General features: G+C 48.9%; 1 protein-coding gene across 2 annotated transcripts in view; it reads left to right on the top strand.

Moving 5' to 3' along the window:
• HSPA12A (heat shock protein family A (Hsp70) member 12A) overlaps positions 1–17,584 on the top strand; it is a 184,022-nt gene that overhangs the window by 136,077 nt on the left and 30,361 nt on the right. For both annotated transcript variants that reach the window (XM_033181583.1, XM_033181584.1), the window contains 3 exons: positions 10,510–10,595; positions 12,163–12,290; positions 15,927–16,113. In XM_033181583.1, the coding sequence (XP_033037474.1) occupies positions 10,510–10,595; positions 12,163–12,290; positions 15,927–16,113 (401 nt within the window). The remainder of the gene's footprint in view (positions 1–10,509; positions 10,596–12,162; positions 12,291–15,926; positions 16,114–17,584) is intronic.

The following is a 17,584-nucleotide window of genomic DNA, read 5'->3' on the forward strand; positions in this document are numbered from 1 at the left end:
GCCTGCAGATGGAGACAGCCAGGAGCTGCCCTGTGATGGTGACTCCTGACTTCCTCCAGCTATTTGCTCATCTGTGAAATGGGGATTTACATTCACGCCTGTCTCGTAGTTAGAGGTGATGCCTTGGTGGCACTGGGCATGTGCAGGTGTGCAGGGTTGGAGTCAGAGAGCTCTGAGTCCACCTGGGTGGCATCCTGACTAAGGATGTGGGCTTCTTTCTTACCTTTCTAGGCTTCATTTTGTCATCCACAGAGTGGGAATAATGACAGTAATTCACAGCAACCTTCCTTACAGGGCAGGATCCCATGAGATACACCTCTGAGGCTCTTAGCATGCATGAAATACACATTCAGTGAGTGCCAACTATGATAGGTTTCCTGATAGAGTGCTGGGTTTGTATATTTCTAGTGGTTTTGAATTAACAATTTGAGTTTGAATAAACTTCAGAAGAACCTAAAAGTAAACAAAAAATGCATGAATATCTGACCCCATGAAGGAATTTGGAAAATGGTGGGTGGGGGGTGGTGTTTATTTCAGAGTTTCACTGGCTCCTGTGTTCATTGCTAAAGAGTGACGGGTTCCCTGAGAATACCAGTTCTCACATTCATGGAGGGAGAGGGGGCACAGAGGGAGGTGACGCGGTGTCCCCAGGCTCACAAACATCCACACCTCCACTTTCTTCATCCTCTCAGGAGCTATTTTGTTTTCCTTCTGTTCCTTAAAGAGCAGCAGCCGAAGAGCCAACTCTTGCTTTGTTCCTGTTCCAAAGCCATCCTGGTTCTAGGAGACATGCCGCTTGGCCTGCAGCCCACGTATGACTGCCTGGCCTGCCCCCTCCACTCATCCCAATGCTAAGGCCAGAAAACCCAGTGCTCTTGTCCCCAACAGGAGCATGCACGCATGCACACACACACACACATCCCCGCCTTTCGGGAGGACTCAGAGCTTGTGCTTATAGTACAGAGGGTCACAGGGTGGCATCTGACATCAGCATTTCAGCTCGCCATTCCTGTCTGGGGTGAGAACCATGGGAAGATGCCAAGGCTGTTACATCTTGCCCCTCCCTTATAGCGTTGGGATCTCAGCAAGTCTGAAGGACAAAGCAAATGGACATGTCAGGGTCCTTTAAGTGATCCTGCCTCTCTGCAGGGGCAGGCCCTACTGTTTCTCAGACATGGAGGGACCCAGCAGGGGATGGAGGATGCCCCCCTGACTCCTCTGAGGCACTGGGTTCATAGAGCGGCTACAAAGTCTAGGAGCTGTCGGCTGATGACCAGAGGGCCCTGTACCTGAGACCTGGCTGGAGCCCATCCCAGAGTGTCAGCTGGTGGCTGGACATCTGTTTCGTCATCTGCGAGGGGCCAGTGGGTGCCTGCTGAAATTCTGATTCCTCCAAGGGCTGTTTAGTCTACTGGGCTGACCAGGCTCAGCCCCAGAGAAGCCTACTGGATGGAAGCCCTTCACCCACCCCGAGACCCGGGTCCAAAACCTTCCCAAGCTTTCAGAGTCCACATGTGTAGGTTTCAATGAACTTATATCCTATTGGTTTGTCCATTCCTCTGCCAAATGTGTGTGGAGCACCACCGTGTATGGGCCGGGTGCTCTGATGGACAGCAGAAGAAAAGCATTGACCTGCCCTCCTGGAGCTTCCATGTAACTGGCACATTCAAATCACAATTATTTTATTATGGAAAGTTTTAAACAAACAAAAGCAGAGCAAATATTATATTGAAGCCTCATGAATCTGTCACCAGTTTTAGTCTTTATCAACTTATGGCCAACGTTGTTTAATCCCTGCCCCTTCCCTCTCCTGTTATTCTAGTACAAATCCCAGAAATGCTATTGTTTCGTCTGTACATTTGAGAATGTATCCCTAGAGGACAAGGGCTCTTTTAAAAATTATGTAACTATACTATTAATAATAATTCCTTAGCATTACCAATGTCTGATCAGTGTTTACATTTCTAATGGGCTCACAAATGTAACATTTTTTGACTGTTTTGAGTTAGGATCCACTAAAGGTCCATCCATTGCATTTACTAGAGTTGGTGTGTGTTTTAAGTCTCTTCTAAGCTGTCGCAGTTGGTCTCTGGGGCAGTCAGGATAGCCTGGGAACTCATTATCAATGCAGATTGTCAGCCAGCCTCAGACCTACTGGATGAGAAACTCTGGGGGTGAGACTGTTAATCTGTGTTTTAACAAGCCCTCGGGGGGCTTCTGATGCACAGCAGAGCTGAGACCCTCTGGTCCATAGGTTTGCCCTCCTTTCCTGTATATTTTCCTTGTGATTATCTCTAGGAGAAACCTGTCTCTCTGGTCGAGTTTTCCCGATCTGGGTTTTCCAGTTGATCACCAGGAACTGATGTACAAGTTCCTCTCTCATCTGCACCAGGGGAGCTGAGAAGGCTCTTCTCTCTCAAAAGAGGGGGCTGACTTGTAGAGGTAGAGGTCCCTGAAGGGTGATGCAGAATTTGCTTGCTGTAGAAGCAGGATGCACGCTAGGCAGGGGAACAGCATGTGCAGTGTCGAGGCTGAATCAAGCACAGATATTCCAAGGCCTGTGGATAGGTTTGATATGGCCAGCGATGTGGGGCAGTAGAGACAGAAGAGACTGCAGAGGGAGGTGGGGTGGACTTCGAAAAGCCTGGGGTCAGTAGTGTGCTGGACTTTATCCCATGAGGGAAGGGCATCAGGGGAAGACCCTGACAAGGTTGAGTTAGGTGAGCAGACCTCGATTTTGACCAGATGGCTTTGACTACAGGGTGAGTGTGGCTGGGGGAGGGGGCAGGCCCAGGATAGGGAGACTGAAAGTTCAGGAGGATCTGGACCAAGGCTGTAGTGGTGACTTAGCAGAGGAGAGAGTGAATGCAAGAGATGAAGGAATGACAGGGCTTGGGGGTAGAATGAGAAGGGAGGAAGTCTAGGGACTCTCCCATTTGGGAGCGGTGGTGGTTTTACTGGCAAAAGGGGTATCTGAGGAGAGAGGCAGACCTGGGTGGTTTGGGAGCTGATCCCACATTGTTGGAGGTCACTCAGCATGGCATGTGTGTTACTAATATCCCAACTCAAGAGAGTTGATGCCTCAGTTGGGAAAGAACTCGCTGGCCCTCGTAGTCTGTGGATAGTCACTGAGTCCACTTTTGGGCACACATAAAAAATCCATCCACTCACCCACCCATCCATCCACCCACCCATCCACCCGTCCATCCATCCATCCGTCCAACATGGAGTGCCTGTGACATGTCAGGAGCTAAGGAATTAGAGATGAAGTAAGACTTGGCCCTGCCCCAACAAGCAGAGTCCATGGGAGAGAAGCCCGGAGGACAGACAGAAACATCTTAGTGCCATATGTAGGGTGATCTGGTAGAGCCTCTCCACATGCTGGATGCTGGAGGGCAGGGCTGCGAGGTTGCAGAGTATAGTTTGTGAAAATTAGCAGTAAAACTGTTGGTCAAGCAAGTGTGTCTTCTGCTCTCCCAGCAGTTGCCTGGATGTGTAGAGACACAATTGGAGGCCCAGGAACCAGTGCAGGAACCTGCAGTTAGGAGAGAGACTGTGATCCACCCCACTGACGGTCTGGGATTGCAGAGACTCGGGGCTTTTCCTGTCTTGGGAAACTCAGCTGCCCCAGCTCGCTCTCCCTGGGGCATCTCATCTCTTGGACTATTCAGGGAGGTAGGAGGGGTAACAAGAAGATGCTACCCCGTGTCAGGATGGGCCTGGTGCCGCCCCCAACTTGGCCTGGGCTTGATGCTACTATGGTCTCTGCCATGGTAAATGCTCATTTCCATAATTATTATTTAGCATTTGCAGAGTGGTTATTTTACACTCAGAGTTCTTTGTAGTGAGAGGGTCTCCTGGTTCATGCCAATAAAATTTCCATTTACTCCGGACATCCACCATGGTGATTAAAAACAGCCCATAAATTATTTACTGAAATGGAAGTTCAGTTTACGGTAATAATGCATTAGTTCAGCTAGCCATGAAGCCTGTTATAGGGTAATAAAAGATTTTTTATTTTCCTTCTGAAAAGATATTTGCCAGTAACCTACATATGACCTTGAGCTGATCAGTGTTCAAAGATGACACTGCAGGCAGGCATGTAAGGAGAGAATGAGAGAGAGTTTTTTTTCAAATAGCCTGATTTTAGGCAATCGTCAGCAAAGGCCTGTCATCTGACAGCCAGCAGGGAAAAAGAAATGAAAATATGTGTATATATATATGCTATATTTTTTAAAATCATAAGTACTACACCTTAAAACTCCTTTTGAAATTGGGCATTTATTTGATGGATACATAAATCCGAAAGCTAACAAGAAGGACTGTTTGGAGAAACTAGCATGTCACTATTGTTGAGACCACCTGTCACATTTCCTCGGAGCCTGGAACCTTGTAGAATAAAGTCAGCCCTATGGTTCTGTCTTCATCTTTAAACATGTTGTATTTATGGAGCAGAATTGATTTTGTGTATCTCCGAGAGTCTACGATTCTGCTCACGGCCATTTGCTGACTAATGTCTTTGGCAGAGGAGAGCAGCAAGCACGTTCATGAATTATGGCTCTCTTTGAGGTTCTCTTATCAAGACTATTTTTTATTTTAAGAACGTCTGCTTTGATTAAAGCCATTAGAGCTGGGAACACATAAAAATGTGTCTGAATTTTATATGGGTTGCATTTTACAGCGGGAACCCAGATGAAGTCTGCATTTTAATCCTTATGCCATTAAGACCAGCGATGAGGATTAACCTAACAAGCTAAACTAGTTCCTCCTCAATTGCCTGGTTTAGGGTTGTAAGAAATCCTGGGGCAGGAGACTTGTTGGCCAGGATTTGATACTTTTATTTATTTTTCCTCTACATTGCTGCAAAAATATTTTCATTTCTTTATATACCCCTCTTTCTGGCAAAAATTGTTTAATGTGTTGGGGTGGCGTGTTCCAGGTTTATGAGTGAATCTATAACCACCCTCATCACCTTAGTTTTATGTTCACTAAAGTTAAGAAAGATCATCTGCACACTAGCTCTACAAGACTGAAGTGATGTGAAATTATCTAATACATAACTAATAGCAAAGGAGACATGATAATTAATTTTTGTTTGTTCCCCAGAAAGCTCTTCTGTTTGTTTCCCAGAAAGGTCTGTTCCCCAGAAAGGTCTCTTCCCCCTTCGCTTAACCATGGTTTTGTGGCTGGTAGTTTGCCCTCCTGAAAGGGTCAGTGTTAGCCGGGCATGGTGGTTCATGCCTATAATCCCAGCACTTTGGGAGGCCGAGGTGGGCAGATCATGAGGTCAGAAGATTGAGACCATCCTGGCTAACATGGTGAAACCCCGTCTCTACTAAAAATAAAATAAAGTAAGTAAATAAATAAATAAATAAATAGCCAGCTGTGTTGGCGGGTGCCTGTAGTCCCAGCTACTCAGGAGGCTGAGGCAGGGGAATGGTGTGAACCCAGGAGGTGGAGCTTGCAGTGAGCCGAGATCATGTCCCTACACTCCAGCCTGGGCGACAGAGCAAGACTCCATCAAAAAAAAAAAAAAAAAGAGGATCAATGTTTCTCTGATTCCTTGATGTGAAAACATCAAATCTTTCTGTATTATGGGATTTCAGAGTAACTTAGTGCTCGAAGTGGAAGATGCTTTGAGTAGGCCTTTATTTAATCTACTTAGAACAGTACAGTAGGTATTTCTTAAAACTCCTAGCTCCTTTAGCTCTGTCCTTGATCACATTTCTTGACAGAGCGTTTTTCTTTAACCTGTCTTTTAGCAGTCTTCCTTCTCTACCTCCACAGAAGGGTCTGGATTTTCTTTTCTTTTTTTTTTTTTTTTTTTTTTTTTTTTTGTTGAGACGGAGTCTCACTCTGTCGCCCAGGCTGGAGTGCAGTGGCCGGATCTCAGCTCACTGCAAGCTCCGCCTCCAGGGTTTACGCCATTCTCCTGCCTCAGCCTCCCGAGAAGCTGGGACTACAGGCGCCCGCCACCTCGCCCGGCTAGTTTTTTGTATTTTTAGTAGAGACGGGGTTTCACTGTGTTCGCCAGGATGGTCTCGATCTCCTGACCTCGTGATCCGCCCGTCTCGGCCTCCCAAAGTGCTGGGATTACAGGCTTGAGCCACCGCGCCCGGCCTGGATTTTCTTTTCTTCAGCTTCCTTTCTTTCTTCCAAGCTTCGACTCTAAGAAACTCTATTTGTGTCGAGGTGTTGACCTAGCCTTTCTCTTCTGTTCCTAGTGTGCCTTGAGTCAACCCGTGGGGACCGAACTGGACTATTCCCTGGGTGAGAGTAGTCCCAAGGGAGATGATGTTGTATTAGCTTTATAGAAGCAGCGGAGGCAGGGCCACACTTAATGGCATTTGGGATTCCTTACTGTGGATAATGGCCTCTGTATAATTGATAGCCAGGACACACAGCCTACCCTTGGTATGTTTAGGACATTACATACATCAGTTCTCTCCTGTTGTCCGTTAGCTTTTATCTGTCAGATATGCATAGATTAATAGATAATATTCTGTCGACCCTTTGTATTTTGTTTCTTTTTTTTTTTTTTTTTGTTGAGACGGAGTCTCGCTCTGTCGCCCAGGCTGGAGTGCAGTGGCCGGATCTCAGCTCACTGCAAGCTCCGCCTCCCGGGTTTACGCCATTCTCTCGCCTCAGCCTCCCGAGTAGCTGGGACTACAGGCGCCCACCATCTCGCCCAGCTAATTTTTTGTATTTTTTTAGTAGAGACGGGGTTTCACCGTGTTAGGCAGGATGGTCTCGATCTCCTGACCTCGTGATCCGCCCGTCTCGGCCTCCCAAAGTGCTGGGATTACAGGCTTGAGCCACCGCGCCCGGCCTGTATTTTGTTTCTAATCATTTACCTACTGAATGAAAGATCTCAAGCCTTGCTGGGACACATCAGAATTAAACTCCCCATTCTCCTCAGGGGGTGAGACAGGCCTTTCCATTGCTTTTCCCCTGAGAAGTTTTGAGCACCACTTGGACAGCCTAAGTAGTGAAGTAGAGAAATAGCAGCATGTCTCTACTGGCTCTATGTATTTCTGGGCTGTGCTGATGGACATTCGCTGGTGAATTATCTTTGATTTGGAATTCACAGATACACAGATGTGGGTTACTGCTCCATACCTTCTGTGCAGATCAGTTTTCAATCATTGCACAGTGTAGCTGAATTTTAACTTCTGATGGAAAAAGTTCATGAAGTTTAGCTGCCTCTAGGCCCGGCTGGGTGATCAGCAAGTCAAATGATTTGTTTAATACTGGCCCAGTTGCCGTGGGGTTGGGGGGAGGTACAGGAGAACCAAAAAATCTTTGCCTTTTGGCCTCAAAGTATCCTAGAGTCCCCTGGGGACGCACTGTGTTCCGTGTGTGGCCCAACCTTGGCTGTTTTGCAAATCAGTGAGAAGACCAGGGCTCTGAGAAGGGCTGAGTGATGGGATAATTAGAACCAAGCAGCAGCGGGGTGGATGGTTTGTCTGCAGATAATAGCTTGTTTGCTAATTGCCACCACCAGATTTTCTGGGCAATTAGACATTTGGTTTCTTTCAGGACCGTCTGTGCAAATGTGGACACATGGCCGCAGGCCTTCCAGGTAGCAGGTGGAGAGGGTGGCTCCTGGTGCTGATGGCATTTCTCTGCAGGCTGCCCAAGGGCTGTGGGCAGGAAGGACCTCTCACCAACAGGTGGAAGGACCATCTGGCTGGAACCCCTAGTGGGGAGGCAGAGATCCCCCTGCATTCATGGAAGGGGTTCCCTTGTGCTAGGAGATGAGCAAAGATGGTGGAGTTCAGCAGGCTGGTCTAGAAACGGAGCTGACTTCTCCATTCTCTTTTCAAGAGCAATTAGCGCCCACGGCTAATAGCAATTCTGTTAGTCATGGATGCTAATAGAAATCAGAAATAGCTTCCCTTCCCAGAGGAGCAAGTTGATTTAAACTTTTCAATAAAGTTTTTTTTAAAAAGTATGTATAATATAAAATTTGCCATTTAAGCCAATTTAAGTGTACCATTCAGTGGCATGAATTCTATTCACAATGTTGTGCAACCATCACCACTATTTCCAAAACTTTTTATTACCCCAAAGAGAAATTCTGTACTCATTAAGCAAGAACTCTCCATTTCTCCCCCCCTCCCACCCCTGGTCACCTCTAATCTACTTTCTGTCTCTATGAATTTGCCTATTCTGGAGATTTCCTATAAGTGGAATGATACAATATTTGTCCTTTTGCATCCATGTGTTTTACTTAACATATTTTCTAGGTTCACACATGTTGTAGCATGTATAAGAATGTCCTTCCTTTTTACAATGAAATATATGGATATACCACATTCTGTTTATCCCTTCATCTCTTTTTTTTTTTTTTTGAGATGGAGTCTTGCTCTGTCACCAGGCTAGAGTACAGTGGCACAGTCTCAGCTCACTGGAACCTCTGCCTTCTGGGCTCAAGTGATTCTCCTGTCTCAGCCTTCCGAGTAGCTGGGACTACAGGCACATGCCACCACGCCTGGCTAATTTTTGTATTTTTAAATAGAGATGGAATTTCACCATGTTGGCCAGGCTGGTCTTGAGCTCCTGACCTCAAGTGATCTGCCCACCTTGCCCTCCCAAAGTGCTGGGATTATAGGCGTGAGCCACCGCGCCCAGCCTATCCCTCTGTTGTTGGACACTTGAAGTGTTTCCACCTTTCTGTTATTGTGAATAATACTGCATGAACATTTGCATAAAAGTATCTCCTTGAGTCCCTGCTTTCAGTTTTTTGGGTAGATAACTAGGAATGGAATTGCTGGTCATATGGTAATTCTGTACTTTTTGAGGAATTGCCAGACTCTTTTCCACAGCAGTTGTCCCGTTTTACATTCCCAATAGCAATGCACAAGGATTCCAGTTTCTTCACATCCTTGACACACTTGTTATTTTCCTTTCTTAAAAAACTATAGCCATCTTAGTCAGTGTGAAGCCATATCTCACTGGTTTTGATTTGCATTTCTCTATAGACTAATGATGTTGAACATCTTTTCATATACTTGTTGATGTATCTTTTGTGTATTCTCTTTGGAGAAATGTCTATTCAAGTCCTTTACCCAGCAAGTTGGATTTTGCCTCTGTAATTACTGGACTGTGCCTCTCTCTCCCCAAGATAGGAATTGAGCCTCATCAGGAGGAGAGATGCTGTGAGCTTGCAGAGAGTGGGAGGTGGCTCTGCAGATTTGAGCCTTCACATTCCCTCTTGCATGATTCATTTCATTCCTACAGCCTGTCTGGTACCCACTGTAATGATGCTGCCTGAGTTCTCATCAAGTAGAAAAAGAAATCAGCAAGAGCCTGGGATTAACCCAAAGTGATTTAGCAGAAGAGGCAGATGGAACCATTCCACCTGCTCCCCTAGAAGGAGACAGGCTCTTCTCAGACACCTCAAACCTTCTGGTTTCCTTGACCACAAGTATTGCCTTGGAAAATGACCCATTTCTTCCTAGCAGGTTTCAGTACGTATGTACTAAATGGAGCAGGACGTGCAGAGCACCGAGGGTGGTGCTGGGTCGCTGCAGGTGCCCAGCGCCCGGCCTTCGTCTCTGCAGTGGGAGCCCACAATCCTCACTCAGCTTCTCTGTGCCCTGCCAGCCCTAGGCAGCAGGCAGGGAGAGCACAGTAGCGCGTTCCAATGCCGGCCGGGGAGAGTGTGTTTTCTCCCCGGGGGGCCCACTCCTGGGGCAGAGCCACTGGGCTCTGGGAAGACTTCAGAAAAATGCTAGGCCTGAATGATGGTGAGTGCAGGGGAACAGACAAAATGGTGTTCCTGCTGCATAGCTGCTGGCCCTTCGCCTGTTTGAGCTCGTGGCTGTTGCGTCCCATCTGCAGGGGCTAGAAATGCTGATCTGTCTGCCTTTTTGCTGTGGGTTTTGTGATTGAAAAAGGTCCCAAACCTTCAGTATCGCTGAAGAGAGATGAATTCACATGCCCTGGCAGGGGGAGGGAGGAGCTGGCGCATCTGCTAGGCAAGGACGCTCTTTCTGAAGCTTCGTCACATCCAACATTCCTAGGACAGGGGTTGCTCTTCCTTGAGGGGGAGGTACCCCTCACCCTTTTGGGAACCCGAGGGCTGTAGATACTCTTCCAAGAAAATGCACACAAAAATTTGACATAATTTCAGGTGGCTACAGGTCCTGTGAGTCCATCATGGAGCCTAGCCTCTGACGCCACAGACAACACAGCCAGGAGCTGGGGCTTTCGGGCACTGACCAGCATCTCCAACTAAGCTGGGTTGAGTGGCACAGAGGGAGAGGCCTGGTGGCGACTGGGAGGAAAGGAACATCTCATTTGGTCAAGTTCTAAATACCAAATGCAAGGGGGTGCTGGGACGGATGATCCTGCCTTCCTGGCTGGGACTGGGCCTTGCCCATTTCGTGAGCTGGCTTTGCAGAGGCCGCAGTGCCTGGAGGAGTAAGGCCATGTAGCCCTCATTTCCTCCCCCTGGGTCAGCCCATGCGACTTATAAGGAGGTGACTTTGTTTTTCCTTTCAGAAACGGCTCCCACATCTGCATATTCATCTCCAGCCCGGAGTCTTGGGGACACAGGAATAACGCCTCTGTCCCCCTCCCATATTGTGGTAAGAAATTGTGTGTGTGTGTGTGTGCATGCGTGCGTGCGTGCATGTGCATACTGACTTCCTTTGCATTCTGGGTCTGATCTCACAGTTCAGGCTGCTGGACAGCCTCTCACATTCACTGGTTAGAGATTAAATTGACCTGGTCCTGGCCACGGGAGCCCTGCCAAGCCCCTTCCCCAACTCTGGGCCTGGGAAGGCTTTCTGTGCTGTGGCTAGTGCTTCTGGAGCAGGGGCTTGCGTGGGTCACAGAAGTAGGTGAGACGGGAGCAGCCCTTTAAAGATTCAGGGTCAGAGCCTGTGAGGCGTCCTCTTGAAAGGAAGCCGCTGACTCTGGCTAGTGAATCGGTGAGATACATGGGCTCTGTTGACTGCAGTTTTCTGCAGTGTCCAAAAGCCCCTGGCAGTATAATCACTTCTGCAACAACTTGCCCGGTAGAGAAGCCCTGAGCAGGGCTTCATATGCATTGAGGGGGGCTGTTGCTCCCACCCTGCCCTGTATGAGGAAAGATGGATGTTAGGGGGCAGCTGTTAAGAGGGCTGTGCACATAGATGCACAGGCAGCCAACCCGAGTGAGTGCCCGGAAGACAGGGCAGCTTTGTGTGAGCTGTGCAGGTGCACAAAGAAGACCCGAGGAGAACTGCGGAGTCACCTCGAGGTGGGGGTGCCAGCCTGTCCTGGTTGCCTGGAACTGTCTGGCCTTTACACTGCAAGTCCTGCACCCTGGGAAATCCTTCAGCCCTGGGCCAACTGGGAGGATTGGTTCCCTAGGGCCAGGTTCTGTGGTTTTCAAGCTTTGCACCCTGAAGTTGTCCTGTAAGAGCTTCAGGGCTGTGGGGGAGGGGAGCCGTGTGAGGAGAGGCCAGGCGGGTGGCATTCTTACCCTTCCCCTCCAACATTCGTTGGTGTTATAATTTGGAGTTCTGTGGGAGTTAAAAAAAAAAAAAAGTGTAAACTGCTTGAAAAAACAGAGAGAAAAGCTTGGAAACCTGAAATGGCCTGACCAAGATGACTTAGATAAGGCGAGGCCCTGGGCCCTGGCAGCCACAGTGGGGCATGTGGCTGGCCTGGTGGGATTGGGCATGGTCCTGGGATGCCCAGTCCTGCTCACATGCACGAAATGCCAGCACAGATAGAGCAGTCACCTGGGTGTACGGAGGGCACAGCTAGCAAAATGCTCCTGGCAGTGGCCAGAGGTCTGCACAGGGTCTTGCGGAAGGCAGCGGGGCTTGGAACCGCTGGGCAACCAGCCCTGTTGATAGAATTTCTGTAATCAGCCGTGTGCACGAATGGTCGATAGAGAGGACTGGACAAGCTGCAGGCTTTGTCCAGTCAGCCTGGCCCTCGTCTCAGGGGTGCCCCCATTTCTCCCCGAGCCACTCAGGCGGGGGCCCAGGGTGGGCTGCCTTCTCCCCAGGGCTCTCCAGGTGGTAGACTTGAGCTGGAATATCGAATGTCCTTCTGTCTGCAAGGAGTTCACAGCTAGGCAAGGTGAAACTCCCCAGGGGTGTCTTCCTGAAAGCCAGGCCCACCCTTCTACACCCCCCATGCCTCACTGTATATCTGCAGAACGACACTGACTCCAACGTCTCAGAACAGCAGGCATTTCTTGTGGTGGTGGCCATCGACTTTGGGACGACATCCAGTGGCTATGCCTACAGCTTCACCAAGGAGCCGGAATGCATCCATGTGATGAGGTGAGTGCTGTGGGTGGGAGGGCCACGTGGCTGGTGCCAACCACTGCACCTGTGGAGACTCCAGGCAATGAGCCAGTGATTGGCACTTAGGAAGAGGGCCCTGGATTCTGTTCCAGCTCGGCTCAAGCTCACCATGCCGCTTGGGACAAGCCATTTCTGATCTCTGGGCTCCAGGCTCCTGGTTTGAAAAGACGTTGGTTTGATTCTGATTTAGTTGGTCTGGGGAGAGACCTGGGCAATATGTTTGAAGTCTGGCCCAGGTGAATTCAGCTTGTGACCTGGGTGAAAGGCGCAGACCTGTGATGTCTGTGATGGAGGGATCCAGGTGCCAGCTTAGCCACTTACTGTGTGACTTTAGGCAATTGCTGAACCTGGCAAACCTGTTTCCTCATTTGTGGAATGGGGATCCTGACAATACCTCCCTTACGAGGTGTGTGAGCAAATGAAATGAGATTGTCTATTAAGTGCTTAATGTGTAGTAAAATGAAAACAGGTAAGGTGCTGGTCCTTTCATCAAGTGAAGAGAAGTGTTGGGGTGTTGGTAACCAGAGGCAGAAAGCACCTGCTGGAGAGAAAGCAGCATGAGGCGAATATCAACCAAGTGGCCCCATAGGCAAAGTTGCCCTGGGCCTCCTGGGATGCACTGTGTGCCGGGATGCCCCCTTCCCTTCCCTTCCCCACACACCCAGCACCCTGCAGGCCCCCAGCTACCCATCCATGGGATCCCAGGCTTGACCCATGACCTTCTTGCAGGGTGCAACCCCTCAAATCTTTGGAAGCCCAGGATTTATCACCCCAATTTTTCAATTCCAAGGGATGACTCTGAAGATACATTGTAATTGGCTTGCAGTTCCTTCAACTGAGTAATTGTGGAATTTAGTATTGCTCCTAGATTAAGATTTTTTAGTTTTGTTGTTGTTGTTATTATTTTTTTTTAAGAGACAGGTTCTTGCTCTTTTGCCCAGGCTGGAACGCCGTGGTGTGATCATGGCTCTCTGCAGCCTCAAACTCCTGGGCTCAAGCAATCCTCCTGCCTTAGCCTCCCAAGTGGCTGGGACTACAGGTGCATACCACCACACCCAGCTGTTTGTATTTTAGGAATTTTTATAAAGGGTTGTGGAAAGCACAACTCATAATAAAAGTGACTCCCACCCCAATCTTGGTTTAAGTCTCATCCTTCCTCTTGAAAACCAGATGTGGCTCAGGCTGAAGCTGTTGTCCTAAGAGGGTACAGAGACTCTTGGGTGTCATGTCATCAGGAATGATGAAAAGCCGGTTCTATAGCCAACTCCGATGACAGCATCGCCCTTGGTGTTCAGTTGTTACCAGGAATCTCTTTCCATTTAGCCAGATAGATGCTGTGAGGGTCTGTGTTGCCGCCACTGACCCCCAAGATGAAAAATCCAAGTGGAGAAGAATACGCCATTAAAGGCTAGAATCAGTGTTTATCAGCTTCTATGTAGTTGTTCTAAGAAATGTTATTTCCACAGAATAGTCATGCAGTGAAAACAGAAAAGAAGGAATGGAAATCACCTTGAACTTGCTTGGGGAGTGGTACTTATCAAAGCACCACCATAGTTCAGGGCCTCTAGAGGTGATACCTTAGTCATGGGAGAGATGTTGGAGGGAGGTTGGTTGGGTCTCCCTGAATTTTATTTCAATCATAGTCGCATAATCATGCTAATGTGACATGTTATAAGTGAGAAAGTTAACTTTTTTTTGTACTAAGTAGGAATGAAGGAATACAAATTTGAAGGGAAAAAGTTCATGGGGTCATTCTCTGCTGACAATGCCAGTGTTAATATTAATGACAATTCCATTTGTGAAGGGCAGTGTGTGGAGCAGCTGCCTGGCATTGGGACCATCCCTGTGTCTCAGTGCGGTCACCTCGGGGACTTTGGCTCCTTGGGTAGGAGCAGCATCCTGATGGAGCTTGACAAGGAAATTGGTCAGGGATAATTCCAGACCCATTTGAGTGGCAAATCTCGGTGGAGGCCAGAGCTCCATCTGGACTGACATGGTCCTACTGATGCTTAATGACGTCGGGTCGGGAGCAGGTCCGGGCTCAGCTGGGAGCGTGGCCACCTCCCCAGTGGGCGAGGAAAGTGGCTCATTTTCCCTCCTGCACTGCATCTCCACCTGAGGGTGCACGGGCTGTGCATGGGGTCACATGTCCAGCGGCAGGCCAGGAGCCAGGACCTGGTTGGGCAGGGAACAGCTTGGTCTCTTGGTGGCCCTGGCCTCTCTGCAGTGGCCCGAAAGGTGAGCAAATGCATTGAGTTTCCTGTCTTCCCCTTCACCCTTCCCTTGCTCTCACTGCAACCTCTCTCTCTCTCTCATTTCTTTTTAGAAATGGGGTCTTGCTATGTTGCCCAGGCTGGAGTGCAGTGATATGATCATAGCTCACTGCGATCCTCACACCTCAGTTCCCCAGAGTGCTGAGATCTCTGTTTCTATGGTTCTTTCACCTCTGCTCCAGGATAAGTCTGAGCCCCCTGGTTTCCCTTCCCCTCCATTTAGCCCAGTTTGCCTTTATGAACAGCAGCTCTGATTCTGTCATGCCGCTGCTCTAAGAGCTTTAGTGGCTTCCCATTGTTCACAGAGTAAATGTCTAAGTCCCCAGGGTTCTCCTCAGCCTGATTCCAGCTGCTTTCCCAATCGTGTTTCTCACTCTTCCCATTTTCACAGTCACTCTTCCCACCCACACACTCTCTCCAACCAATGCAATCACTTCACGTTCCCCACGAATGTCCCGGCTGGCCCACCTCTGACAGCCTGGAGTATCCTTCCCTCCTTTGAGATCCAGTTGTCTGTCTCTTCTTCAGTTCTCCCCCCAGTCCTGGGATTCTTTCCTCTGCCCCACCAGCTGGCACCTTGGGCCCCTTATTTGCATCTCATAAGGCAGGTAATTATGCATTTGTTTATACCTACCCTGTTTCAAAGAAGATTCAAGCTAGCAGTATATGCAAATTGAAAACACAGTGCCTAGCAAATTGTGAATTATTATTATTATTATTTTTTTTTTTTTGAGACGGAGTCTCACTCTGTCGCCCAGGCTGGAGTGCAGTGGCCGGATCTCAGCTCACTGCAAGCTCCGCCTCCCGGGTTTACGCCATTCTCCTGCCTCAGCCTCCCGAGTAGCTGGGACTACAGGAGCCCGCCACCTCGCCCGGCTAATTTTTTTTATTTTTTAGTAGAGACGGGGTTTCACCGGGTTAGCCAGGATGGTCTCGATCTCCTGACCTCGTGATCCGCCCGTCTCGGCCTCCCAAAGTGCTGGGATTACAGGCTTGAGCCACCGCGCCCGGCCGCAAATTGTGAATTATTTGAAGACACAAACATAAAAGTTTCGTGCCAGCACCTGGTACACAGGTAGATGCTTAGAGTAGATGCTCAGTAAGCATGGAATGAAAGATTAAGGCAGAGCTTGTTACTGAGCAAGAACTTTCCACTTGCCCAGTTCATCTCCTTTTTAACTGAAGTTGTGTCTCTACTAGCTGCTCATCCAGCTGAACCAGAGTGCGTCTGGGCACCCACATCACTGACACTCATGCATACAGTAGGTGTTCAAATCTGTGCTGCCTGAACTGGGATTTTGAAAGAAGGCCCCATAACTTCTGCTTCCATTGGTGGCAGGCGATGGGAGGGAGGTGATCCTGGTGTGTCCAATCAGAAGACGCCAACCACCATCTTGCTGACTCCCGAGAGGAAGTTCCACAGCTTCGGGTATGCCGCCAGGGACTTTTACCATGACCTGGATCCCAATGAGGCCAAGCAGTGGCTGTACCTGGAGAAGTTCAAGATGAAACTGCACACCACTGGGGTGAGCGAGCCTCTCCCCTGGCCCCAGGTCTCCCACAATGGAGCGCCAAGGCTTCTTCAGCCCTGGGGTGGGGAAGGGATGCAACCCAGGGGGTGCTCCAGTCTCTCCCAAGCAGAAATCAGTGTCCATTTACCTTGATTTTAGACACAACCTGGCGCACACAGTGCTTTTGTGGAATATGCGATGCTTTCCAGTGTGCATGTGGGCGGGGAGATGTTCTGAATATTTAACAACTCATTTGTCTTAGAAATGGACCTATCAGAGTAGACCCTGGTTATACCAGAGGAGTGGGGGTGCTGGGGGCCTCCTGCCATGCCAGGAGTTCCCCCTTTAGTTTCTGGATTATTGAAAGATCCACATACCATGAAGGATCCACTTGGGGGCTAGAGACATGTGGGGAGCTCAGGGCAGTAGCTCTTAACTAACCAGTTTGGATGTAACAACCAGGAACAACTGGTACATCCAGTTCTCTGTGTGGAGAGGGGGAGCTCAGGACATCAAAGTGCCCAATAATCAGAGGTCCAGCTCCCAGAGTGGTGGCCCCTGCTCCCAGCAAGCCAGTGTTCTGTAAGACATCTACATCAAATAGGCACCCCCTGCCACCCCGAAGCTTCGTAGAAAAGGATAGGGATAGGACGGAACTTTTTTGAGTTAAGCATTTTATTCCATAAAGTTTCCTTAACTTTCAGTGCTTAGAAAGGCAGGATGATGATAATGTTTAAGATCATAGACTCTAGGGCCAGATGGCCTGGGTTTAAATCTGGCCACTGCTACCTTTGAGAAATGTAATCCAAGTTACTTAACCTCTCCCTGCCTTGTTTTATCTTCTCTGTCAAATGGTGACAATGGCGGTGCCTTCCTGATGGGGATATTGTAGGGATTAAAGGAATCAAAACATGTAAAGCTCTTAGAGCTGTGCCTGGTGCAGATTAAGTTCTAGTCAAGTGCAAGCTCCTATTCAAATTGCTTTCATTTGTCTGCTGAGCACTTGCAGATGACAAAGCAAACATAAGTGGTAAATTCAGCAGCCAGCACCCTGCCTTTCAAGGCTCTGTGCTCATCGGCGTGGTTGTCCTTCTGTGGTGCAGACCGAGTTCTGCTAGAAATGAACTGTGCCTGTTTCGCCTAATGGGATTCAGTGCTGATTATCAGGATGGCAGGTGGAAGGAAGCACGGATTTTTTTCAATTCAGAGCCATGGCTTCCTGGCGCTTGGCCACCTTTCCAAGCCTGGGAGCTGCTGCCCCAAAGCTGGGGTATGTTTGCTGGGCACCAGGAGCAGAAGGCAGATGCCTGGGAGGAGAGAGCAAGTGCAGCTAGGTCAGGATGCCACAGACGAGCTCCACGTGGCTGGCTTAGTAACTCAATGCCCGTTTTCACTCCCAAGGCAAAGCATAATTACCCAGCCTGGATCAATCTGGAGGCCCCAGTGATTTTTTTTTTCCTGGCAGTAATGAGCTTGTTGGTTCAGG

Source organism: Trachypithecus francoisi, unplaced genomic scaffold (assembly GCF_009764315.1).
Source record: "Trachypithecus francoisi isolate TF-2019V2 unplaced genomic scaffold, Tfra_2.0 Contig01579, whole genome shotgun sequence".
NCBI lineage: Eukaryota > Metazoa > Chordata > Mammalia > Primates > Cercopithecidae > Trachypithecus > Trachypithecus francoisi.